Source organism: Erinaceus europaeus, chromosome 3, assembly GCF_950295315.1.
Source record: "Erinaceus europaeus chromosome 3, mEriEur2.1, whole genome shotgun sequence".
NCBI lineage: Eukaryota > Metazoa > Chordata > Mammalia > Eulipotyphla > Erinaceidae > Erinaceus > Erinaceus europaeus.
Genome location: NC_080164.1, coordinates 18651143 through 18677990, shown reverse-complemented (window position 1 = coordinate 18677990; position 26848 = coordinate 18651143). Strand labels below are relative to the sequence as shown.

The 26848-nt window shown below is 55.1% G+C and overlaps 1 protein-coding gene across 1 annotated transcript; it reads right to left on the bottom strand.

The window, feature by feature from the left end:
* Positions 1-833: 833 nt before the first annotated feature.
* On the bottom strand, positions 834-23250 carry FOSL2 (FOS like 2, AP-1 transcription factor subunit). The gene is made up of 4 exons (XM_007531487.3): positions 22347-23250; positions 10291-10542; positions 4554-4661; positions 834-1864 (listed from the first exon to the last, which is right to left on the bottom strand). The coding sequence occupies exons 1-4, from the start codon at positions 22443-22445 to the stop codon at positions 1340-1342; spliced, it is 984 nt and encodes a 327-aa protein (XP_007531549.1). The 5' UTR covers positions 22446-23250; the 3' UTR covers positions 834-1339.
* Between the last annotated feature and the right edge of the window lie 3598 nt (positions 23251-26848).

Genomic DNA, 26848 nt, shown 5'->3' with positions numbered 1-26848 from the left:
GGCCCTGCTCCTGAGGAAGGGAGGCAGGGAACATGCTAAGCCATGCTCCTGGGAGGACTGACCCCCCCCTGCCCCCCCCCCCCCCCCCGCCGTGGCAATCAACACATCCCAGCTTCATTTCCCAGGAATGGTACATAAGCCACAGCCACAGCTCTGGGCCAGCTGTTCACAGCTGGGTGGTCCTGAGCACACTGGGTAGAAGTAGGTGGGGGCGGGATGGGAGTGTAAAGGAGAAAGCACTGGATCCACAGGTAGCAAACAGGTGACCACAGGAGACCTGACAGCTGTCAAGCAGAGCCGTTCCTCCCTCACCTGCCACCTTCCACTCACTGCAAAGGTTCCTCTGAGGCCTGGGGAGGGGCCACATGGGAAGGGTCCAGACCACGCTTGTTAATCTCCATGGGTGGCGTCACTGGAGGAGCCAGGAGAGGAGAGGGTGGAGCACGCCTCTCTGGTCGGAGAGAAGAGTCCAGGGCCAGTAATTACAGACATGTCCTGCTGCAGACACCAGGGAAGCTGGCTGGGACACCGTGTGGCTTTGCTGGCACTCTTTCTGGCCTGGTAACTAGGCGTTTGGCAAACCCAAAGCTGGGTCCTGGCTGTCTCACTTGCACCCTGTCTTCTGTTTGAGCTGCTCCTCCAAGGATGGAGAGGACTGGTCGTCTGAGACTCCTCGGGTGACAGTGCCCTCTCCCTCCAGAGCTCGGGAGCCCCGTGGTGCTCTGCAGATGGTGATGGGTCAGGGGTATCGGGGAGGGGAGGTTCTATATTGCACATAGATTGTCCCCTTCTGGACAATCAGTCCCAGCAGAAAAGTCCTCTGCAGCCCCAGCTCCAGAAACGAAGCGCCTTTACTATTAAGACCACCCAGATGAAATGTCATGGCAAACTCCATAAAAACCAAGAGGAAGTGAAATTGACACTTAGGAGTGGAGGTGGTGGGGGAAAGAAAGGGGCAAAGTAGGAGAACCCAAAAGGCACTGAGCATGCGTGGTGGGGCAGGAAAGGAGACTATCGCTCCAGAGACATGTGGTGGTTGGTAACAGAGGGACTGAATGGTCCACACTGGCTTCAGGCTCTTTGGAAGCCAGCAAGATGCCCCAGTCTGCCAAACCCAGTTGTCCAAAGGCTTTTCAAGAAACAGGATTTGCTTTGCAAGATGAATGAGGGCGGAGTTCCTAGGATTTCCAAGTCCTCACAATCAACCCCCAACCCACCACCAACCTCCAGGTCACCCCAGAGCCAGGGTAGGGTCCCCCTGTTTTCACTCAGGGCCTGGAAGTGCTTGAAGGTGCTGGTCCCTGGAGGGAGGCAGTGAGGAGGCCCCTGGGGAGCTGGGTTACAGAGCCAGCAGAGTCGGGGAGTTCAAGGAGTCTGAGGATTGGTCCCCACTGCTACTGCTTCTGCGGTGAGCCTTGGAGCAGGACTCGGAAGGTGACGCGGGGGACTCCTGCTCCAGGACGTTGGGGTAGGTGAAGACGAGGCTGGAGGTGCCTGGGGTGATGGCAGGCGTGGAAGTGACCACAATGGGGGTGTGCAGGGGCTCCTCCCCGTAGAAGCCGCCGGCGATGCTGATGGGCTTGATGACAGAGCGCTGGGCCTTGTCCAGCCCCGCTGAGGAGGACGAGGGGCTGTCCTCTTCCAGGGGCTCCTGTTTCACCACCACAGAGCCCATGCCACCGCCGCCACCGCCACCTCGCAGGGGCTGCAGCCCCGGGCCCGGGGGCGACCGGTGCTCCTCAGGGCTGATCTTGCACACCGGCCCATGGGCCACCAGCATGAACTCCAGCTTCTCCTTCTCCTTCTGCAGCTCAGCAATCTCCTTCTGCAGCCCTGATTTCTCCTCCTCCAGCTCTTCAGTCTCCTGTGGGGATGGAGAGAGGTGTGTCAGGGGCCACCCTCTGCAGGCTAGGGACCCAGGGGAGGTTCAACTCCAGGCAATACAGGGACACGCAGCTGCGTCCCCAGATGAGCAACAGTGAAACCAGCTGGCTTGCACACCTGGCCACAGAGCCCACAGAGAAAGGTGAAATGACAGCCCTAACTGCTTGTTCTGTGAGGCACGTGGTCAATGCGCTTCTGAAACCCATTTTGCAGATCATAGAGTGAGCATGGAGAGCAGCCCAGGTCTGAACCCACAGCCTCTTCTTCAGAGACCCAACACTCAACACTTGGAGGCCAGGACCGCCCCTGGAGCTGGGGGGGGAGGGGTGGGGGGGGAGTAGCGGTGAGACTAGGAGAGGGAGGAGGCATAGCACACAGCTCCAACCTTCTCCTGTTTCCTTAGCCCCACCCAGCCTGCCCGGGGACCATGAGCACTCTGGGACAGAGTCTGGGTCCTCCTGAAGGCTCGCCCAACCCCTGCAACATCATCTCAGTCCCCTCCCCCCTTGCTGCCCCAATTTCACTTCTTATTTTTTTTCTGCCTGCAGCTTCACCATTTTTGACACTTTTTTTTTTTGACAGAGGGGAAGAGACAAAAATAGAGAGGGAGAATAAGAGAGGAGAAACGCCTGCAGCACTGCTCTACCACTCATAAAGATTGCTCCCTGCAGGTGAGGACCCGCAAACTTGAGCCTGGATCCTCACACATCGTAACACGTACACTGGGTGAGCTACCACCTGGCCCTCTTATTTAACTTTTACGTGACAGCGAGGAGTGAACCTATTTCCTCCTGGCCCAACTTCTCATTCGTGATAATTTTTTTCCATAGAGAGGAGAGACTAAAGAAACACTGCCACACTGCTTCACTGACGGAGCTTCCCTTAGGCTACAGCCTAGGACCTGGCACATAATATGGCGAGTGCTCTGCCTGGTGAGCTATCTCTCAGACTCTCTCGTGTGGAGACGGCAAAGGGACTGCTGCTGCTTGTCCCACCAAGCCAGAGGAGCAGAAATGGTTGGAACAGTGTGGGTCACCAGCTTCCTCCCCACTATTCCCTAACTCAAGACACCTGTTCCTGAGCCAAGGGCGCTGGGCTTACAGCCTCACTAAGCAGAGGACAGAATATTCAGAGTGAAAAAGTTTCCATCAGTCTCAAGGGTCTGATGAACGTCATGAGCTTACAGAGGTTTCCTGTGGAGGATGTGGCTCAGGGCCTGGGTGGCAGGTGGGCAGGCAGGGGAGTGGGGTATAAGGGTGGGGGAGGGAGTGGGCAGAAGGGACGTGGCCTCAGAGGGCGGGGCCCTTCTGGGACTGATAAGGAGACTGGTACCTTGAAAGGTTAACTGGGGGAGACAAGCTAGGGTGCAAGACGGAATCCCAGAGCCCCAGGTTCAAGCCCCAGCACTACCATATAGTGGAGCTGAACAGTGCTCTAGCCCCCCATTCTCTATCTCTCATACCTTAAAGGGGCTTGGAGAGATAGCGTAACGGTTATACAAAAAGCCCTTCATGCCTGAGGCACCAGAGGTCCCAAGTTCATTCCCCAGTACCACCATAAGCTAGAGCTGAGCAATGGTCTGGTTAAAAAATAAAGTTATTATTAAATCTTAAAGGAAAGGTTAATAGTAGAGAGGGTTCATTCTTGGAATCTCCAGATCCCTAAAGTGCTCCCACATGCCCCCCAGAATAACACCTGCTCAGTTCATGACCACAGGCATGGAGGAATCCATGCAGTCACCTGCCAGCCCCAAGAGCCATGGCTCCAGAGTGAGCTGAGCACTGAAGTAGCAGGCTGGAGCCTGGGAAGATTCCGCCAATGATTAGTGTGTGTGTGTGTGTGTGTGTGTGTGTGTGTGTGTGTGTGTGTGTGTGGTGTCCTGTGACAGGGACGGGTGGTCAAGGGCGGGACCAAGACAGACTCCCTCAGCATTCCCTCACTTTGTAAACATTCCACTCCAGACTGTCCGTCTTGGCTGTGGACCACTTGGAACTCAGCCCTCCCCCAAGGGCCAGGCTCTGCAGGGGGTGATGTGCCATCAGTCACATCACAGGGATTTCACCAGGGGAGGGCAGGGCCACACGGCCCAGGTGTGGGCAAGCAGGCAGCACGGGGGAGTGACTCACAAAGACAAAAGGAGGGGCTGTGGGTTCCGAGGCGGGGAGACTCTCCAGCCCATCAGGGCTGTGAGGAAACCCCGAGGCAGTCCAATCAGCTGGCCCAGGCATGGCCTGCCAGCCAGGATGCAGGCACAAGTGGAGGAGCCCAGCCACCTCCCTGGTGAGCTGCCTACTATCACTCATCACCTTCATGCAGCACTGAGGGGTGAGCTGCAGGCTGCCTGCATATGCGATACTGCCAAGCAGCCTCCTGAGCCCAATGTCTTTATTCCTTTTAGAGAGGAGCGACCTCTCAGCATGGCTCCACCATCTCTGAAGCTCCCTTGGTGATGCCCATGATGCTCCCAAGTGGAGCTGAGATTCAAACCCAGGGCCTAACACCTGCCTCCTTCCAGCCTCTTTGCTATGATTGAAGCAGGACAATCCGCACGCTCAGAGGCAGGATGTCTCTCCACTGACTTGTCTGTAGGCCATTTATGTGCTGGCAGAGGATGGGGGGCCTGCTGGAGGCCCTGGGGCTCTGGCTCCTGCCCTCTGCAGAGTGCTCACCGCCTGCAGCTTCTCTGTCAGCTCCCGGCGACGGTTCCGGCACTTGGCTGCAGCTAGCTTGTTCCTCTCCCTCCGGATCCGGCGCTTCTCCTCCTCTTCCGGAGACAGCTAGAGGCCAAGGGTGAACATCCAGGTTATTCAGGAGAAATGGTTCACCGGGTTTTTCTTTTTACAGTTACACTGTGAATGAAACCAGGGCCTGAGCAGTCTCCCAGGACCTTTTTTTTTTCTTCTCATTATTCCTTATTTCTTTGAAGGGGAGAGAGGAGAGAGGGGAGAGAGAGGAGAGAGGTAGACAGGGAGAGAGGAGAGATACCACAGTACCTCTGCACCATCCATGGAGCTCCCCTGGTGTGTCCATGGTACTTCCATGTGGTGCTGGGGCTCAAACCCAGGACCTCACACATACATAGGTGTGTGCTCCAGCAGGTGAGCTATCTCTTGACCCTATATTTTATCTGAGAGCAAGCAAAGCCCCACCCACTAGCCACAGAGTTCTGTTCCTTAGTCTTGCTGCCCTCAGGGGATGCTGAGCTGAAACCTGGGGTCTCACAATCACAAGGCAACTGAGCCACTGCCCAGCACATGCTCTCTCTCTCTCTCTCTCTCTCTCTCTCTCTCAATTGCATATGAAGCAGGGCAAGTAGCCCTGCTGGGACTGGAGTCAACTGGCAGGAAGGCTTGAGACGAGGCAGGCAGGGGTCAGGAAGGGCATTCTGAGCCCAGCGCACTGAGGGAGAGGGTGTCCCAAGTTAGAAGAGAGAGCCAGGTAGCCACCAGCTAGGGACTCACTGGCCCAGACATGATGGCCACCTGTCATCCTCAGCCCTGACTCAGTCCCAGGGCCAGGGAGGAGGATCTAGGAGTCTTCCCCCAAGGGGTCTCTTCCTGCCAGCCTGGCCCCACCCACTCACCCAGCTCCTCCCCAGGCTCTGCAAGCCTCATCTGGCTAGAGTCCAGAGTATGAACCTGCTAGGAGAGGCTGTGGCTAGAGGGAGGGCCCAGGCTGCCAAGCCTGCTGATGCCTGTTCAAGCCTGGGACTCATCAGGGTGCCTGATACTATGCCGGGCTGGACATGCTGGGCAAAGGGGGCCGGATGAGAGGCAGATGATAGCTTTCCTGGCAGAACTAAGGGGCAGAAATTGGGGCACAGAGACCATTCAATAGTGTAGTGCACACACCTGGGTTCTGTCCCTACCACAACTACTCATTCAACATTCTAGCACCTTCTATTCAGGAACCACAGGCCTCTGAGGGGGTCATAAGTTTGATCAGCTAGGGAACAAAGTGGCCCTGCAGAGCCCACCCTCAGGTCCTGATCCCAAGGATGGTAGGGCTGTGACTCGGGGTCCAGGGCTGACACCCCATCTGCACAGAACCCTTCCAGGGCCCTGACTGCCCAGGTCCAGGCGTGAAGCAATTCACAAAGAAAGGCCATCCATCCCTCTTGGTGAGCGGACACTCACTATGCACTGGGGGAGACCCTGCTGGGGGCCCAGAAGATTCCTAGGGGAAGAGGACCTGGGTCCTGTCCTCAAGGAACGCCTGGGGAAAAGCGGAAGAGGAAGATGCTTTTTGGAGGTGGCGAAGGAGGCTGCCCCAGGCAGGGAGGGTAGGGGAGAGTGACCCCCTGGCAGAGTCCTGGCAGGAACCCGGGAGACTCCCTACAGCTCTGCAGGTCTGCTCTAAAGCAGCACAACATCAGAGAGGACAACCCCCAGCCCATCTACCCCAAGGAGACCCTGGAGCCCCAAGACGCCAGAGTTCTGTGCTGAATCCTCCCAGCACTGTGTGAAAAGGTGCCCCTCAGACTTATAGTCTCTGAGGCAGCAGGTCACCAGAGCCCAGTGGGCTCCTCACACCTTCTGGATTCTCCAATTCTCCTCTGTCAGTCTGGGGGGGCAGCTAGGGAGAGGGGGGAGCCTGGAAGGCTGGATAGGCATCTAGGGTGCTCATGTATCTGACTTGGAAGTGGGACCCCTTCACTCCAAGGTCACCCATGCCATGCTCCCTCACCACCTCTGCAGCACCCTGGCCCACCCCATGCAGAACCAGGCCCAGCTCCACATCACATACATACACACACGCACACATTGCATATCTGAACCCCAGGCTTCCCATGTGCAAAATGAGGTTCATAGGACCTTCTCCACCTTCTACCAAGTTCCTGTGAGAATCTAATAAGACACAGTGTGAGAGCCCTCCCTTCCTCTCTCCAACAGAATGCCAGGAAGAAGCAGACGCACGGCAAGGGTGTCATGCTTAAAAAAAGGAAGAACTGGGGGAGTCAGGCGGCAGCATAGCAGGTTAAGTGCACATGGTACAAAGCACAAGGACCAGTGTAAGGATCCCGTTTCAAGCCCCCTGGCTCCCCACCTGCAGGGGAGTCGCTTCACAAGTGGTGAGCTGGTCTGTAGGTGTCTTTCTCTCCCCCTCTCTGTCTTCCCCTCCTCTCTCCATTTCTCTTTGTCCTATCCAACAACCATGACATTGATAACTATAACAATAAAACAAGGGCAACAAAAGGGAATAAATAAATAAATATAATTTTTTTCTTCAGTTTGGATAGAGACAGAAATTGAGAGGGGAGGGAGTGACAGAGAAGGAGAGAGATACCTGCAGCACTGCTTCACTGCTTATGAAACTTTCTGCCCCTGCAAGTGAGAACCAGGGGCTTCGACCCAGTTCCTGAGACACTGTAATGTGTGCTCAACCAGCTGTGTCACAGTCTGGTTGGTCTCTTTCCTCTGATTTTTTTTTGAAGAGCCAACCACCTGAAGTCCCGCCATCTGCAGGTGACCCACTTCCTGTGGGAGTGGCTGCCCCTTTAGGGCTAGAGGCCACTTAGCCAGGACCCAAGAACTCACTGGGGCCTGAGGGCACTGCTGTCTCCCAGGATAACAGCACCTGCCACTCACTGGGCTCCCAGGACTTCCCTGGAGCCCCACTGACCCCATCCTTCACTGAGGAGGAGCAGAAGAGCCATAAAACTGGTCTAGCTTAGTCTTCCCCCCCACACCACCACCCTGGGCACCCTGGTTGCTTTGGACAATGCCTGGCCAGTCTCCAGGTGAGCCCAGCAGTCTGGGCCCATGTGGCGAGGTGTGAGGCAACTTGTGGAAGTCATTGGCATAGTCAACATGATCACTGCTTGAGTGTGTCAGCATCACCACCCACAAGCCATGAACCTTCCCCACCTCCTTGGTCACAGCCCTGCCCTCTGAGGGAGCCACTCCTACCCCACCTTGGCAGACTCTGGAGAGGCAGTAAGGCCCGAAGTACACAGAAAAAGCCTTAGTCTTAGAAACCCAGAGGATCAGGCTCTAGGATGCAGAGCCCAGGATGGCCCCATGGTCCCAATGCCTAACTGCTTTAGAATGTTCCTGGTGCTCTCTCTCTCTCTCTCTCTCTCTCTCTCTTCTCTCTCCCTTTCCTCTCTCCCTCTCCACCTCCCCCTCTCCCTCTCTCTCTAAAAGGAAGGAAGCTCTTCAAACACGATTGGGCCACACCTAGATGGTGCATGCAGTGGAAAAACCACAGGCTGAAGGTCACAGGAGGTGGGGTCCAGTCCCGACTCTGCTCCCAACTCTCACTGTGGGACCCAGGCCCCCGTCTTTCTAGGTCTCGATTTGCTCATCTGTAAAATGATCTCCAAACCCCCATCCTGACACCAGCTCCTCAGTCTGGGGAGAGTGGGAACCAGAGAAGACTGAAAGATGTGCCGGCTTCACTCTGCTAGGTAGGAATTGTCCCTCCAGACCCCTCCTGGGACATGGGGGTCACTTTCACCAGGAAGGACTGGGCACAACTGGCATTCTAAAGCTTGGTCTCCTGCGGTCCCTGAAGGAAGCATATTCACAAAGAATACTCTGTGATCACTCCACCGCCATGCTGACAACTGCACGTGTGCAAGTAAGAGCTGGTCAGCAGGAGACTAAGAGCCATAGAGAGTGGCCTCTCTTGTCCTGCCCACTACACACACCTCCCCAGGCTGCCCTGCACTATCCTGCCATAAACAGAACGATCAAGTACGTGGGGGACACAAGGCTGGCCTGGTCTCCACAGAAACACACTCCTTCAAAAGGACACCATTCCTAGGAGCTGGTGGCTTGGCATTCTGAGCACCCTGGGGACCGCATGCTCTAGGTCCAGGGCTACTCACAGGGGTGTGTGTTTGAAAGGTCCTTGCATTGGGATGCAGTGAACCTGGGGTTCCAGACTAAAGGGGCAATGGCTGGGCAGAGAGGGTTTCTACTGCTAGCAACCAGAAAGGTCTCCAGGTTCACATTTCACTAGAAAAAGGGGACTTTGGGGCTGAAGTATCTCCCCTTCCTTGAGCTCTTGGGGACAGCGTGGAGAGAGCACTTCGCAGGGGGGACAGGGAACTGGGTTCCAGCCCAAGCCTCTGCTCACTGACCAAGGGGCCCCAGGCAGGTGTGTCTGGGCCTTGGCTGTAGACAAGAGATTTAAAGGATCTCTGCATAGGCTCGCTCTCTCCTTTCTGGGGATTTGCTCAATTATGATTCCAGGACTTGAGGATCACTGCTCCTCAGTGAACAGACCTGCCCACTGACAGGGCTTCTCAGAACATGGGGTAGATACTGCCCAGTGAGCAGAGTCCCTGCTAAACCAGACTGACTCCTTCTCAAGGCTGAGTCCCTTGAAGAAATCAGGCTGATGGGGGATCTCCCCACCCTGGCTCCCAGGACAGCAAATGCAGCTGACGGATGCCCAAGACCCCAGGCTTCTGGAAGGCATATTTCAGGCTCTTGGTATGGGCTTCTGCTTCAAGCTGGAGGCCTAGGATGGGACATCTCTTCTGCTTCAGTCAGGGAGACAGCTATGCTGCACCCAGAAGGGCCCCTGTGCTGAGGGACCCCACTGTGGGCAGGTCCTTCCCTTTTGCTGATACCTTATTTCTTAGAAGCTGTTTTCTTGGGATCAAAGACATAGCTCACTGGGTGGGGAGGGTGTCCTGTCATGTGTGTGGCCCAGGATCTAGCTCTAGCATCACATGGGAGAAGCAGGACGCTGTGGGGAGCCCTCTCTCTCATCTTGTGTTTCTCTGAATGAAAAAGCCAGCCAGGGAGCCAACTGCATACGTGCAAGGTCTAGGCTCTGCAAGAAGGAAGGGAAGGAGGCAGGGAGGGAGGGAGGGAGGGAGGAAGGGAGGGAGGGAGGGAGGGAGGAAGGAGAGGAAGGAAGGAAGGAAAGGAAGGGAAGGGAAGGAAGGAAGGGAAGGAAGGAAGGAAAAACAGAAGGAAAGGAAAGAAGGAGGAAGGAAAGGAGGAAGGAATGAAGGACGGAAAAAACAGAAGGAAGAAGGAAGGAGGAAGGAAAGGAAGGAAAGAGGGAAGAAAGAAGGAAGGAAGGAAGGAAGGAAGGAAGGAAGGAAGGAAGGAAGGAAGGAAAAAGGAAGGAGGAAGGAAGGAGGAAGGAGCGAACAAAGGGCAGACGGCACGCCTTCTCCACACAGACTCTTCGTGGGCAGGTGTCCTGCCTGCTAGGTGCCGCCGTGCCCCTTTGGGAGTCACACAAGATGACACAGGTCCTCAGCTCCCAGCTCTGTCGTCCAAGGAGGCTCGTGCTCCCAGGCCCCTCGACTCTCTTCTCCCCTGCACCCTCAGGACACTGAGCCTGCCCACCACCCCCAGGCTGCAGAAAGCCGCTCTGTGCCACAGGACACCAGCCCCCCTCCCACCACCCCCCACACACAGAGGCCTGAGCTGCACCCACCTGCTCATCTCGCCTCCTGCGGCCCACGGTGGTGCCGATAGTCTTGATCACACCGGGTCTGGGGAGGGCCATGTGCCCAGGGACCGAGGCCAGACCCGGTAGGGGGCTGTAGGGATGCGAGCGGGGGTACGGGTTGGACATGGAGGTGATGACTGTGGGCTGCACCATCCACTGCAGGTCCTGGCTGGTGGTGATGGCGTTGATGGTGGGGATGAAGGCGCTGCCCGAGCCAGGCATATCTACCCGGAATTTCTGAAATGAGCAGAAAAAGATACAGTTGATAAACATTGAGTGGAACAAGACAAAAAAAGAAAGAGAGAAAGAAAGAAAGAAAAAAAGAAAGAAAGAAAGAGAGAAAGAAAGAGAGAAATCATAGAAAGGCTTCCCTGTATTAAGGTGTGGCCAGGCCTGCACATTCAAGAACTCCAGGGGTCTCACTTTAGATCTGGGTCCCAGTGGGGGTCTGGGTGGCCAGGGAAGCTCGGTTCACCGCTCAGATGACTCCTGGGACAGATGATGGTGACCAGCCCCCACAAGGTGAGCTCTGCCCACACCTTCAGGGGACGGGTCTCCTGCCTGTCATTCCCCAAGGTGCACACTAACAGATTTGCACACTAAACGGTTTGGAGCAGGAAGTTGGGTGGTAGCGCAGCGGGTTAAGCGCATGTGGCGTGAAGCGCAAGGACTGGCATAAGGATCCTGGTTTGAGCCCCTGGCTCCCCACCTACAGGGGTGTCGCTTCACAGGTGGTGAAGCAGGTCTGCAGGTGTCTTTCTCTCCCCCCCCCCCCCGTCTTCCCCTCCTCTCTCCATTTCTCTCTGTCCTATCCAACAATGACATCAATAACAACAATAATAATAACATCAATAAAAAAACAAGGGCAACAAAAGGGAAAATAAATAAATATTAAAAAAAATTTTAAAAAAAGCTTTGGAGCAATCACCACAGATTCTATCTTGCCTGTTTGCTTGACTTTCAAAGTAGACTCCAGATGGGGCTAGATGGTGCAACAGGGTAAAACCAGGTCCCTGCAAAGCTATCACCCAGCCCAAGAGACTAAGAAGTGGTGGCATCTCAGCTGAACTTCCCCTGGTTGCCCTGTCCCTGGACTCCCACACCTGATTTGGGGCAAGTGTCTCACCCTGTCCCTCCCCACCTGTCTCCACACGGAACTGTCTGTGCTCACAGATGCCTCCCCCGGAGCCCTCAGGGATCCTCCCACCTCTTAATTTATGCCCAAACCACGTTGCAGAAATCTCTGGAACACACTGCGGAGAGCATTCTATTTCAGATAGACAATGATGACAGAGCACACAAGCTAAAATGAGCCATGCTCCTCAGCACTTGGGCTTGACCTGTTTTCAGGGCAGCTACTAGAAAGTGAGACAAGGAGGGAGAAGGGAGGCCCCTGGCTTCCAAGGCTTCAGGGGAAGCTCCCCTACCAAATCGACCCAGGGGAGGCCTCACCCTCAGACGATTTTTGTTTCCACAAAAAAATAGTTCTGGTAGCCCTTTCTGCCCAGGGATGGCAGGAATGATGACAGGAATAGCCAGCACTCAGTGACACTCGCTAAATGACAGGTCCCATGGTGGTATTTTACCTGGATTATCTCATTAACTTGCCCTCCGAGGTAAGAACTACCATTATCCCCATCCAGAGACAGAGGCTTAGACTCAGATTAGGTAACTTCTCCCGGGCATCCTTGTTAATGAGCAGTGAGGTCAGGACTCACACCCGTTGGGCCTGACAGAGGCTGAGGTTCCCAAACATGGCACCACACTGGCTTCACACTGGCTTCCTTTGATGCTTCTTTCCTCCGTGAAATCCAGCCCCATGTGCTGGGACCCGCCCACTTCACCCACTCTGCCCACTCTGCCAAGGGGTCCCACAGACCCCTCTTTTCACCAAGGAGAGGCCATGTTTGGCCCCTAATTACATCCCACTACCTTTAGCAAGGTTGCCACAGCAACACCCCCCCCAACTCTGGTCCCATCAAGTCAACCAGGGTCAGAAGTAGCAGCAGCAATAGCAGCTGCCACCACTGCTGCCTTTGTCCCTGCTGGCATGTGGATTCCTGCAGTGCAAGGCAAGTGATCCTGTAGCCCAGGGAGCTGGGGACCCTTCCTTGTTCATCCTGCCAGTGGCTGCTTCACCTCACAGATTTGGCTGGGAACCCCAAGCCATAGGCATTCAGGGAAAAGAGCAGCCAAGTCCAACAGAATCTGGGGTTCCATGAAAAACACTGCCCCATGCAGTCCATTCTGGGGTTTCAGAAAGAATAACACCCAGTGCGGCAGATTCTGGCAGCTCTTAAGAAGCGCTCAAATTTCCCAGGTTCAATCCATACCCCACCATAAGCCACAGCTGAGCAGTACTCTAATCTCTGGGTCTGGGTCTCTCTCATAAAAATAACAAAATAAAATAAAAATAAACCCTGCCTCATGCACTGGGCTCCACAAAGAACACTGCCTAGTACAAAGGATCCTGGGATTCTAGAAGAAACACAGCCCACATCAGCAGACTCAGATCTCTCAAGGAGAGCTGCCCAATCTGATTCTTAGTTACTTCCCTGGAGGCAAAGATAAGCTGGGTTTCACCAGGACTCACTGAAAAGAAGCAGAGGTAGGTGTGTGTGTGCGTCTGTGTGCGTGCATGCGTGCGTGTGCGTGTGTGTGTGCGTGTGCGTGTGCGTGTGTGCGTGTGTGCGTGTGTGCGTGTGTGCGTGTGTGTGTGTGTGTGTGCGTGTGTGCGTGTGTGTGTGTGTGTGTGTGCGTGTGTGTGTGCGTGTGTGTAGGAAGCACCAAGGAGCCAAGTGGGAAATGGCCTTCCAGGAGAAGAAGCAGACAAGGGTGCTGGGCTGTGAGGGACAAAGTACAGAGGAGCGGTGGGCCCACTGATGGTGTGCAGAAACTCCTACAGTGAGACAGCTGTCGCTTTCAGGGTGGAGGTGCTAGGAGGCCCAGGTTGAAGAACAAACCTCTTCACCCTTGGGACATCCCTGGGGACACTGACACTGACACTGAACTCACAGCACCATCCTGAGGACTCAATGAGTTGCTATGTGGTTCTCAATCCCAGCCACCTATTATGATATTCAGAAGAGCTTTGTAAAAACAAAATGCCAGGCCTCACTATTAAGAGCTCTAAAACAACCAGCTTCGAGTAGAATTCTGATAAGGCATAAACCCAGTCAATAAAAACTGAGGTGATTCTAATGTGCTGAGATACACACTGCTTCCAACATACAGAGAACGGCATTGTCACCACAGTTCCCCCTGCCATGTCTGTGTTCTCTGCCAGGGGTGTTCCAGGGAGACTGCCAGTTCCCCATGCCTGGGAAGGACCCATCATTTTATCCCATTTCTCTGCCCACAGGTTAGTTCTGGGTCTCCAGTGTGATGTCCTACCTTGACCCAGCTTCTCTGTTGGGGACTGTCAGCTTCCCTCTCAGGAGGATACCTGGGACGTTCGCTTCTAGTTTAGTTTTAGGTTGAGAAGCCTGGCTTGAAGACTTAACACCTGTCTCCCCAGTGGCAGACTCCCTGCCCCCAGTGTCAATGCCCTGGCTGTGAAAGCAGGTCCCCAGACTGAGCTCCCAGCCACCCAGCCATCCCGCAGCCAGACTCCTCGCAGCAATAGCCTGGTCTAGACAAAACAAGACGGCAGTAAAAACAAGGCAGCAGGTAATGACCGCCTCTAAATGCAGACACAACTTGTTTCAGAGCGAGGTAAAGCCTTCTGGGGATAGCACACTGGGCCCTAAACTGCAAGGAAAACAATGTCCCAGCCCCAAAGGGGCTGAGCTGATAAAGGAGGCTTTTGTCTCCTGGGAACACACACAGGCAGCCAGAGAGGAAGACCTGGCAGGTGTGTCTTGTCTCAACCTGGCAGGGATCACGGAGCGAGCAAGTCAGGTGGGGAGCCTATGACCCCAGAAGTCAGCTGGCATTCTTCTCTCCCAGCAGCCCCCAGTACTGGTCAGGCACCAAGTGGACGGATCAGTCGTGATTCTTAACAAACCCAGATCAGAGACCAGGAGAGGCGTCCCCACATGGGTGGGCACTGACGGAAGGAGGCTAGTCCCTGGAGCACCAGGTGTTTGCTAGGAAGGAGAGACAGAGGAGGTAACCTAGGCCTGCACTTGCACCCATGGGAGTCCCTTTAGGAACTCTCCTCCCACGCCCTGGGATAGGATGGGAGCTTCCAGATGGCAAAGCCACCAGACGCTGGTCGCCACTGGGTGGGCGAGAATGTCTATAAATGGGCAAACTGGCCCTCCTGGGGCAGAACTAGGCGAATCTGTGCTGCAAACAGCCTGGGAATGAATATTTCAGGCTCGGTGGACCCTCCAGTCTCTGGTGCAGTCACTGTGGCATGAAAGTGACACAGACAGAATGTCAACAGACAGGCGTGCCGAGTCCCATTAGATCTTATTTACAAAAGCACTTGGGTCAGAGCCTGGTGACCTGTCTCCTCAGCTGAGGCTGGGGTAGAAGGCGGGGTGTGTGTGTGTGTGTGTGTGTGTGTGTGTGTGTGTGTGTGTGTGAGGTAGATGATGACACCACACAGAAAGCAAAAGCCAGGAGAGAGCCAATGGCCTGAGATCTTCAGGCACCCCCTTCCCCATCCCATGACCAGCAGCACACAACATTGTGCATTTGTGTTCATAGTCCATAGGGGGCTGTGTGGTGTGTGTGTGTGTGTGTGTGTGTGTGTGTGTGTGTGTGTGTGTGTGTGTGTGTGTGACAGAGAGAGAGAGAGAGAGAGAGAGAGAGAGATCTCCTCCTGCTGCCTGTGAGAAGGCCTCTGGGAGAGCCGGGGAGCTAGCTCAGCTTGTTAGGGCACCACCAGCTTGCATGCCTGAGGGCCTAGAGGTCGCAAGTTCAACCCCCTCCACCACCTATGCCAGAGCTGAGTGGTGCTCTGGCCCTCTCCCAGAATAAAGAAATTAATGAATTAAGAAGAGGGAAAGGTGGGGGGATGGGAGCTCTGAACCCCAGGACTTCTAGAACCAATTACACCAGGTCAGAGAGGTCCCTGTAGCCCAGCAACTGGAGATGACTTTTCTGAGCTTGACAGCAAAAAAACTGGGACTACAAAAAACAGCATTGTAACCTTGATCTTTTTTTAAAATTTTTTTATCTTTATTTATTTACTGGATAGAGACAGAAATTGAGAGGAAGAGGGAGACAGTGAGGGAAAGAGACAGATAGATACCTGTAACCCTGCTTCACCACTCGCAAAGCTTTTCCCCTGCAGGTGGGGAACAGGGGCTCAAACCTCGGTCCTTGCGCACACTACAACATCTGTGCTCAACCAGGTGTGCCACTACCCGGCCCCCGTAATCTTGACCTTTAGCAAAAGGGTTCTGGAAGTAGGGTTTGGGTCCCTATGTCCATGTAGACATCCCTGGGCAGGGCTCTCCCAGTTGCTGAGCTGGGCAGAAGGGGTTTTAGAGAGAGTCAGGGTTACTGTCCTGACTCCAGGCCCCCAGCCAGTCATTTCTCCATCACACTGATTCTTGGCTGTGCCACCAAGCACCTGCGCCAGGAACCCCCACAGACACCTGTGATCTGCCTTAGCAGACAGACAGGCAGGTGTGACTATCTGGGAAGGAAGTTCCACCAGGGCGAAAGGGAATCCCACCATCCTCAGGGGAAGTAGGAGAGGTAAAGGTAAATACTGCCTAGTGCCTTCCAGCACACCCATTAGACACTAAAGCTCTAACGTTTTCCTGAATCTGCTCCCCCAATGCCTCGGCAGGCAGGCAGACTTCCCAGATGCTGCACTGCACATCATCTGGACCTGTGGCTTCTCATTCTTACCACCACACTGGAAAGAGCTGCTAAGAACTCAGAACCGGGAGTCAGGCTATAGTGCAGCGGGTTAAGTGCAGGTGGCGCAAAGCGCAAGGACCGGCATAAGGATCCCCATTTGAGCTCCCAGCTCCCCACCTGCAGGGGAGTCGCTTCACAGGCGGTAAAGCAGGTCTGCAAGTGTCTGTCTTTCTCTCCCCCTCTCTGTCTTCCCCTCCTCTCTCCATTTCTCTCTGTCCTATCCAACAACAATGACATCAGTAACAACAACAACAATCAAACAAGGGCAAAAAAATAGAATAAATAAATAAATTTAAAAATATATATTTTTTCAAAAAAAGCCAAATGTAAAACATTCATCTCCCAATAAAGAAATTAAAAAAAAAACTTTTTAAAAAAAGAACTCAGAACCATCCCTCTCAGTGCGTGCCCCCCCCCCCATTTTATAGCAGACAAGACTCTCTCTCTCCCAGGTTCCCTGAAATAACCCTACTCTGCCCCTGCCACCTCAGCGTTGGGGGAGGAACACCACACTAGTCGAAGTGGCAGGTAAGGAGCTCTGTCCCACACTGTTCAGCTTCTGGCCTCCCAGGCCCTTTTGCTCAGAAATTCATGTTCCAAAGCACTGGGAAGGGGGATGTCACTCTACTACTTAGTGGACCCCTTTGCAGCCCTACCAGTACTCAGACAGCTCTGCTCTCGATGGGGCAGGCATGTCATCTCACAGTCCCTCCAATCACAGCAGGGCCAGGTCACAGCCCCTGACACAGCAGAGGGACAGCACTGGGATAAGGAATTCTGGCAATTTCCCATTCCTCCAGCCCAGGGAGTCCCAGAGGGATCAAGTTGCCCAATGGGCTTTGGGACAGAGATCTCTGCCACACTCAGGGCAGCAAGGCCACACGCAACAGAGAGAAGACATAACCACAACACTACATTTTCTCTCTTTCAACAGACAGGTCAGAAAGAGAGTTTCCCGAATTTTCAAAACTGGTGTCTATCTTCCTGTTTAACAGGATAAGATATTTCAGGTATCTTGACAGCAAAGGCGTCCACTTTCATGCTTAGGGAGATGGTACATTGGGTAGAACTCAAGACTTGTAGGCATGAGTTCCAACCCTGGCACCATACATGCCTGAGTTATGCTCTAGTTCATTCTCCCTCTCTAAATAGGTAACTAATTTTCATTTTTTTAAAGGGTCAGAATATTATTTTTTTAAACCAGCACCAGCCTCGCGGCACCCTGTCCTGGCCACTGCTCCCCCTAGAAGGCCCATGAGTCTCAGCTTCAGCCAGCCTGCTGCTCCCCACGCCTGCTAGTCCAGGCCCGGTCCCTTTCCCGCATATCTCCCGGCCATTTCCACACACCTAATCCACTCTTGAAGAAATCCAAAAAGCTGTGTTAGCAGGAAGGATTCTTGAGACACTTTGTGGAAGGCGACTGATTCCACAGGCGGGGTGCTGTACAGCCTGAGAGCCTGACTAATGGCTGCAGTATTCAAATAAGCAGCTAGTCTCCTCGAGGAACGATTAGGAAGGGACAACAGAGATCTGGGTGGATAAGTGGCGATGTGTTTGCACTGAGATAGGAAAGGAAAATAAAAGCAAGCCTCCTAACTCGACACTCCCATTGGGTAGCAAGGCAGGCAGAAATGAAGTCCTAGAAACACACTCTGGAGCTCAGGTAGGGGATTCCATAGTACAGGGCTGACTGATGGCCTGCCCACTCCTTATGATGAAGGAGTGAGTCTGATTTCCACCAAGAATCAGCAGAACAGACAAATTCCTGGGATAACATTTTGTTTGATCCTAATCTACAACATCTCTAAGATCAAAACAATCTTTTTTTAAGAAGGCACCAGACCCTTGGGGCCCGACAACTCAGCAATATAGCACAGAACTCGCACAGCTGAGGTCTTGGGGTTCAATCCCCCTGCAAATGCCACTGCTGAGAAGTGCTCAGGTCCCTCTGTCTCATAAAAATAATTAATTGGGGAGCGGGGGAAGCTCCAACAACCTGGATGAAATTGCAAGGCATTATACTAACTGAAGCTAGCCAGAGAGAAAAAGACAAATACTGAAAGATCTCACACATATGTGGCATTTAAGAAGCAAAGTGGGGTTTGGTGGGGTACACCTGGCTGAGTGCACAAGTTACAATGTGCAAAGACCCAGGTTCAAGCCCCTGGTCCCCACCTGCAGGAGGAAAGCTTCACAAGTGGTGAAGCAGGGCTGCAGGTGTCTCTCTGTCTCTCTTCCTCTCTATCTCCCCCTTCCTTTCAATTTCTGATGTCTCTACCCAATCAATAAATAAAATATAGTAACAAAATTTTTAAAAGAAATAAAGCAAGAAAAAAGATAGGGCGAGACACTGCTGAACCCTTAGAATTTATCAGCAGGTCTGCAGACAATAATGGGGGAGGGGGTGGGAATCACGGTGCCTTGTTGTGGGGGAATATATATACCAGCTGAAGTATGCTGGTATATATATTTGGGGGAAGATTTGATGTTATATCCTTGAGACAACAAGTGTCTTGTAAAATATTATCCCAGTAGCACTTTTCAAATTTATATTTTTTTATTTATTTGTTAGGGCAGAGAAAAATTGAGAGGGGAGGGAAGGCAAAGAGGGAGAGAAAAAGAGAAACACCTATACTTCTGCTTCATAGCTAGTGAAGCTTTGCCAGTTGCTGGGGACCAGGGATTTGAACCTGGGTCCTTGTACATGGTAATGTATGTGCTCAAGCAGGTACACCACTGCCCGACCCCTTAAGCAATAAAATGCCAAATCCTAAATCCCCCACCCCCATCTTTCCACCAACTCTGAAGATCACTTCCCCCAAATAATTCTGTGTCTTCACATGGACACTTCCAGAAACGAGCCTTGGGAACTGGGGGCCCCTTTATTAGTGCTCTCTCATGAAAAGACATCAAAACAGGAAAAGAAAACAGTACTCAATTTTTCAACCAGATTTTATTTAGAACAATATTATTTTTAAAAGAAAATGTGTAAAACATTAATTCCCCAATAAAGGAACTTAACAAAAAAATAAAAAAGAAAATGCGTTTCAGAGTCAAAAAGTTCTCTAATTAACCATGACTATATACATGACACTCATTTATCCTCAGTTATAGAGATAGGAAAAAATCCGAAGAATTCTGAAAACTGACCAAGTTAATATTCCTTGGGCTGGAAATATATATTCTCCAGCTTGTATTATTATGAATATCCTGTAGGGGGCACTAGAGAGGTGTGATTGGGGCTAACTTGGGAATCACAGTCATTTCTGGTAAAAGTTCTTTGATGTGAGGAATGTCCCAGCCTGGTACAGTTGGCAAAAGTTCACTCTGGGGAATTTTGTGTGTGTGTGTGTGTGTGTGTGTGTGTGTGTGTGTGTGTGTGTGTGTGTGTGTGTGTGATTCTGTCTTGGGAAAGGTTGACTGTGCCAATGTGGTATTCCTTGATTCCAAAAAGGAACCATGCCCCTTGACTTATTTGCACAAGTGATCTGAGGAAGAGACAAACTACCTTGGAAAAGTCCTGGGTCTTGTTTTCGTTTTGTTTTTGCATGAAGGAGGTGGGGGCAGCTGATGAAAACAAGTTATGAAATGACCTATGTTTGTGTAACTGGCTGGATTGCGTAAGGCTCAGGGCTGAGACCGTAACAGCCAAGCAAGCAGCCAGGCAGGGCATCTATCTGGAAGGTGTTTGCCTAGAAAAATTGGGAGAGAAACAGAGAGAAGACAGAGAAAAAATAACAACAGAAACAAAAAGCTGGAGTGTGTGTGTGTGGGGGGGGTATGTGCAACTATTAGTGACAAAACAGACTCGCCCAATGGCCAACCTCTGTGATTAAAACTATAACTGGAACAGGAAATATTTTTCATGCCTCAAGTTCCTGCAATGTACCAAGAACAGAGGTTTTAAAAAAAGAATTATCTGACCCCCTCCCCAACCCCCTCCCCCTAGATACTGCACTCATGGCCATGTGTTATGGTTCAGCTTCATGAGTCTAGGAAGGAAAGTTCTGGGTTGAGTCAATTGCAACAAAGTTATCAGGAACAGCAGACCCCACAAACAATGACAGCAAGAGAAAAACAGGATTTACTTGGGGGAGGGGCAAGAGGAACTAGAGACCCCCTCAAACCACTCTTTACACTGACTATTCCATAAAAGAGGAAGGCCCAGGGCTGAGTGTTAGAGGAAGCTGAGAGAAATAAAGTGATTATGTGTTTTATCAGGCCTGTAATAAAATTACCTTGAGCCCATGAGAGAGGGTGGGGTCTCAGCACAAACTTAACTTGTGGAATAACAGCTTCTCAGGCTGCTATCAGCACAGCAGGACAGGATCTGAGTCCCAGAACTGCAGGAGAGCCCCCTCATTTCTCTCAGCACCTCCATCCCCCCTTTCCCAGTCATCCCCCAGGGGACAGGCTGAAAGAGCTGTCTAAAGTGGCATCCCATCTGGTCAGACCCTTGCTCCCAAAGGCACTTGCCCCAAGCGACAGGGCCAACCGGGCAGGCGTGTGTTCGAGCACCCTGTGTGCTAGTTATTCTAATTGCAAAACCCTCATGTGTTACAGCATGCTAGGAATTAGCCAACAGCTGCTTTCTGCTTCAGTAATGAGGCCCCATTACACCCTGCTGGACTGAGGTCTCTTCCTTCTTCCTAGCCCTGGTTTCCTGTCTGATTTTCTTCCAAAACAGGGAATTGCCTCTGCTCACATCCTGGGCTCCAAGACCTAGTGACACAGATTATTCAGTCGGGGCCACTGGTGTCTGACTTCCCATCCTGCTGGGGGCCCCACTTCAGTGCCAAGCCAGGCGGTGAGACAGGAGGATTTTGGGGAGGTGAGGGAGGACTGGGTAGCCAAAAGACACAAAAGCTCCCTTTCTGAGCCAGAACAAGGAGAGGAGAGGGACAGGGCTGGGAGACCCCAACTCACTACCTGGTGATATCTGGATCTCAGACAGACCACACCAAGGGGGCTGGGACGCACAGCACAATCAGACTTTGGGGATAAGACAGAGAACCCCTCACCCTCGGTGCCCTGGCTGCACATGGAACCCATTGATATGGCTGTCCTGGGGGGGGGGCTGCAAAGGGAAGACCCCGCAAAGGGAGTGGGGGGGCTTATCAGGAATGAGGGAGTCATTTTGGAATAAGGGGTCTCTTCAGAGCCCAAATAGTTTCCATTTTATTCTCTTGTTCCATTCACCCCTCCCCTAGAATCCCATCTCCCCACCAGCCCCCTTTGTCTAACTTCTAGAAGCCAAGACCACCACCCCTCACAGAGAAACTCTCCCTCCAGCCAGCTAGATGAGACTCCCCAAAGCGTGGGGGGGGGGGTGGAGGTGGTTGCAGCTTTCCATGTGCTAAGTTAGTTCCTCCCACAAGCCTGGGGGACAAGGAGGGATGGGGCGGGACTGCTGAGGGCAGGCGCCCCATCTGCACCCCCTCCCCAGCAGCCTTCTGGTATGTACAGACACACAGATCGCACGCACAAGCCCTCTAGTGCAAACCAGTCCGGCTGCTTTAGAAACAACTTGTTTTCCTGCTTCCAGAACCACCCAGGAGCCCCAGTGAGGCTTCTCTCTCCCTCTCCCCGACCTCTTGCCCCCTTCCCTGACCCCTTGCCCCTGCCCCCCACCAGGTACCCCCAAGACCTTCCAGGCAGCAACGCGGCTCCTGCGCAGACCCCAACAGCGGGTGGGCCGGGCGCCGGGCACCCAGGCGCCACTGCAGCCAACCCTCTTCCCGACCTTCGCTCCTGAACTGTAGAGCACCCACCCACCTACCCCCTCCTCTCCCCATACCTGCAGGAGCGCAACGGAGTCTCCCACCTCCCAGCCTCTTTCAGAAGTGCACTGTGTGTGTGTGTGTGGGGGGGTTCCTCGGGAAGGGGGTACAGGTGGGTGCTAAGATTATTGCTACCACCTCGGAAATAGAGAGGAAGTGGGGTGGCTCCTGGGATAGGGATGGGGTTCCAGGTGCTTAGCTGGATACGAAGCCGCACCAAGGAGAGTGCTGGTTGGCTCTTCAAACCCCACTCCCCACTCCAAGAGGGGGGGGAGCAGCGGGGGCGAGAGGGGGGCGTGAGCAGACGCAAATCCCTAACTTTCCATAATGGCTCCCAGGCATTTTCTCACCCCGCCAAGAAAGGGAAATGAGAGGCAGAGAGGCCGAGGAGAGAGAGAGGTGGGCCCGCGCCACCAGGTGCACCGGGCCGGCTCCTACCTGCTGGCCGCCGCCGCTGGGGTAGGACTCAGCGTGCGCTGGAGAGCCACTGCTGCCCCGGGACGAGGTGTCAAAGTTCCCGGGATAATCCTGGTACATGATCCGCGCTGGGGGCCCGAGAGGAAACAGGGTGCTTCTTGTCCCCCTGCCTCGCCGCGCACGGGCTGCTGCGCGCTTGCTCCGCGCTCGCTCCCCGCCGGCCGCGCCCCCGGCTGAGTCTGGGCGCCCGGCTGGCAGGCGCGGACCGGAGGCGGCAACACCCCGAGAGCTGGGCCCCCGAGCGCCTGCGCTGCGCTCTCCGGCTGCTCCCCGAGCGCCGCGGGCCGGGCGTCCCGGTCCCTCCCTCTAAAAGTCTGCGCGTCCCTCGGTCCCTCCCCTGCGCGCCCTCCGCCCCCGCGCGCAGGCCGGGCTGAGCAGAGCCGGGGGCCGCCAACCAAGCCGCCAACCAACGATTAGCAATAAAAGAAAAAGAAAAAAAAAAGAGAGAGAGAGAGTCCTGGCGAGCCCTGCCTGCCAAGCCTGGGTAACCCCCGATCTCAGAGTGAACCCCCACAAAAAAAATTAAGACAAAAAGAAAGGCTGCTCCGTTTGAAGAAACTTCTATTTCCTCCTTTTAGAATAGGAGCTGAGAATAAACTTCCTGTGGTCAACTGGCTACCCGACTTTCGGAGCGGCTCGGACCCGTGACCGAGAAGAGTAGGCAGCGCTGGCCACCCGGCCCCTAAAGGTCCAGCTGAAGCCCGCGCCCCGAAACGCCGCTCCGGCGCCCCGACCTGCACCCTTTCCCGGCGGGCCGCTTCGCCCGGCCGCGCTCGCTGGCTCGCTCTCTCCCTCCCGGTCCCCGCTGAGCGTCACTCGCTGGCTCGCTGGTTCGCTTGGAGCCCCTGCGCTCAGCTCGAGATGAGTCACTACAATGGCACGAGTTCAACTCCACACTCTTTATTCTCCCCTGCACCATGTGGATACACTCACGTCAACCGGCTCCACCTCGGGGAGGAGCGCGGGGCGGAGGGGGGCAGAGGGGGAGGAAGCAGAGGCGCAGGAGGAGGCGGGCGCTGAACTCCCCGCCCGCCCCGTTCTAGCCCAGGCTGGCGCCGGCCGCGCACCCCGCGCGGAGCAGGAAGGCGGTGGCGGAGCTGGGAGCGGGCACCTCGCGCGCTTCGGGGATCCTGGGGCCACCACGGTCGTCCCCCCGTTCCCCGCCTCAACCCCCGGCCCCCGGCGCACTTGGTCTGTTCCACTGGCGCACGTCGCCAAAGATGGTCATTTGCGTTACAGGACGCGAGTGCGGGTTTCCTTGCATTTGGGTGACGTGAGGGAGAGGGATTCCCTCGCCCACCCCCAGCCCCAGCCCCAGCCCCAGCCCCAGCCCCAGCCCCCGCCCCCGCCCTGGGAAGGGGCACAGGGCCGAGCGGCCGCCGGGCCTCGGCTCCGGGGAGCGGAGCGTAATCACAGTCCCGAGAGCGAGGCGGCGCCACCGCGAGGCCGTGGGCCGGGCGCGCACAGCCGGGCGCAGGGAGGGCGCGGCCGCTCGGGGCGCACTGGGCTTGGGGACCCTGCGGCCGGGTCTGGGCGGGCGCGGCGCCGCGGGCGGGGCCGACCGGCTGTCGTTTCCCTAGGTGGCGGGCTGCCCATTGCTTCCCTCCCCCCTCATCCCCCGGGCCCTACTATTAATTTGTTAGGAGCTGCTTTAAAGACGAAATGAACCAGTCAAGACAGCGCGGCCGCTCTGGGCGGCTGGCAATTAGGACTCATCTACTAACGATCGGGCAGTACGGGATACTCAAAGCCAGACTTGAGAATTTAAAAATAATAATAAATTAACTTTAAAAAGAGAAGGGAGGCCGGGGTTGCGGGCAGTTTAAGATACATCTACCAGCTATCGGGCACTACGGGATACACAAAGCCAGACTTGAGAATGAAGAGAAAAAGGAGGGAGAGGGTGCGCCCCAAGGCAGCCCTGCAGTGTGTTGGAACGAAGTTCACGGAGCAAGGAGCCAGGACTTCCCGCCTCCCTGCACTGGGCGGGGCGGGGCGCGGTGGCTGGGGGGGGGGGGGTCTGGCCTGGGAGTGCGCACACCAGGCTGTGCCACTTAAGACCTGGGAGTCTTTGGCCGAGTCCCTTCACCTTTCTGGGCCTCAGTTTCTTCCTCGATAATGAAGGGGTTAGGGCAGCAAGGCATCCTAAGCCTCTGAGACGTCCAGCCTTATGCAGAGTGGATCGGGAGGAGCACTGGACTAGGAGTCCAAGAACATGGCTTGCGGTCCAGACCTGGCTCTGGGTGGCGCCTTCAATACCCCTTAACCCCACACCCTTGGGTGCTGGGGAGCACCCACTGGGCAGATAGATATGTGAAGGCTGCGAAGCGCTTGGCCCTGCATCCGTCTCATGGTTGCGGTCGGTCCTCAGTTTCCTTTTCTGTTAAGTGGGGGTGTTTGCTAGGAAAGAAAAATAGAGCCGGGAACTCGGAGCTTTCCCGGGGCTCTCTATATAAAGCGCTGGCGTTTCCGGGACGGCTGGCGGCATCTGGCTGCCCCAGTGGCCCCAAGATACGGTAATCCCAAACAATACTCGGGGTCATTGTTTACACACATAAAACACATTCTGTCCCGGGCTGGGTCCCCAAGGGCGCGCGAGGCTGACCGGCCCCGCGCCTCCGCCGCCGGCCCGCGTCCCCCCCCCCCCACCCCGCGCTCCCGGCCCAGCGCGCTCCCTCCTCCCCGCGCTCCCTCCCTCCCAGCAGGGCTGAGTAAATGCGGCCCTTTGACGCAAAACCCAGCAGCCCTTCCAGCAGCGACGGCTGCTAACCCAGCCAGCCGGGGGTGGGACAGGACACGGAGGGCGAAGCGCTGGAGACAAAAAAATCGTGACATTTCTCAGGCTATTCTCTGACCCCTCGGGTGTCTCACGCGGCCGCCCTAGCTCAGCCTGGGGCTGGGGAACTGGGAGAGGGCTGGGGGGTTCGCAGCTGGGGCGACCCCCCCACACACACACCCCTTGGAGGCAGCCGCGCGGCTCCGTGCGCACCGACGCACGTTTGATTTTTTTTTTCATTGTAAGTAGCAGCGGCCCTCCCCCCACCCCACGCTCTAAAATCCGGGTGCGTCTGGGTCTCTCCCACGCAGTCCTTCCAGTAATGCGGGGGGCGGGGCGGGGGCAGAGGAAAAGGAGCCCAGCTTCCTCCCGGGCCTCCGCGGTCCCGGGCGCGCCCAGGCCGGGCAGGCGCCGGTAGGAGAGCGCGGGCGGCCAGCACACCCTCGCGCTCGGCCCGCCCCGCCCCCGTCGACCCGCTCCCCGGCCCTTTCCTTTCTTGTGGGTTCCAGTAAAACCCCGCAGCCCCGAGACGTCTGCAGAGCATCACGGAACCTGTGTTGATGCAAGTCGCCGGCCTCGCTTTGGTGCGCCCCGGCCGGCCTGCCTGCCTGACTGCTTGCCTTGCCTGCCGCGCTTTGATCCCGCCGGCCCCTGCTCGGGAGCCTGCGCTGGCTCCCAAGCCCGCCCGCCCGGAAGCCCAGCTCGCTACTGGCCCTCGCCCCCCAGCCCTGGGAGAGCCAGAGGCGGGACTGGCCGGCTGGCTGGTGAAGCTGTGCTGTGGCCGGCCCAGCTGAGTCTGCCAACGCCACTGCCCCTTAGCGGGGAGCATTCTAGAGTTAGAAGGTGTAACCTACTTACTGCACGGGGAGTGGAGAGGCTCAGCTGAAACCCGGGTTCAAGGCCACACTCATGGGGGAGATTCCTTACCACCTCTGTCCCAAGAGACTGAGGGTTCCTGCTCCCTAGAAAAACGTTGAGAGGAGGGCAGCCTTTTCTATTTTAATGGTATGTTTATTCATGAGCGAGCAGGAGAACCGGAACTTCGCTCTAGCATGTGCAATGCTAGAGATCGAACTCAGGGCCTCATGCTTGAGTGTCCAAGGCTTTGTCCACTACCCCAACTTCCCCGTGCCACTAGAGGCCAACCTTCACCAGAGCCTGGAGCCTCACCCAGAGTCAGTCAGGTACGATGTGTGGGAGGAGCAGGCTGGAAATCCTTGCAAGGCTCCCAACAAACATGGGAGGTTGGTATGACGCCCTGGTTGCAGAGGAAGACGGTGAGATGAAGAAATGTGCCCAGGAGGATGGGCTGGTGGCCTAGTGAGCTGGTGGGATTCCCAGCTGGGCCTGTGACATCAGGCTCCTCCTCCTAACCCAGCATGGTGCCTGGCTGGAATGCCTTTGTCACTGTCACACTGGCCTTTGGATAGCCTGGACTGTGCCTTACACACACACACACACACACACACACACACACACACACACACACACACGGCGCCATCTCTCAGCAGGAAGGTGTGGAGGTTGGCAGCTGGGCTGGGAGAGAATGGGGCCTCTGGGACCTCCCTGGCCCACAGCAGCGGACTGCCTGCCCTCCACCCCTGTCCTTGATCCTGAACTTGCACATCAGAGTAGCTGCACTTGTTCACACACCTGAGTTCTGGGCAGTCCAGAAAACCCCTTTAAG

Coding starts and splice junctions, on each gene's coding strand:
- FOSL2 (XM_007531487.3), bottom strand. CDS start 22,445: ATGTACCAGGATTATCCCGGGAACTTTGACACCTCGTCCCGGGGCAGC. Junction 10,543..22,346: donor CCAGCGGCGGCGGCCAGCAG/GTAGGAGCCGGC, acceptor TGCTCATTTCAG/AAATTCCGGGTAGATATGCC. Junction 4,662..10,290: donor GCAGGAGGCGAGATGAGCAG/GTGGGTGCAGCT, acceptor CTTGGCCTCTAG/CTGTCTCCGGAAGAGGAGGA.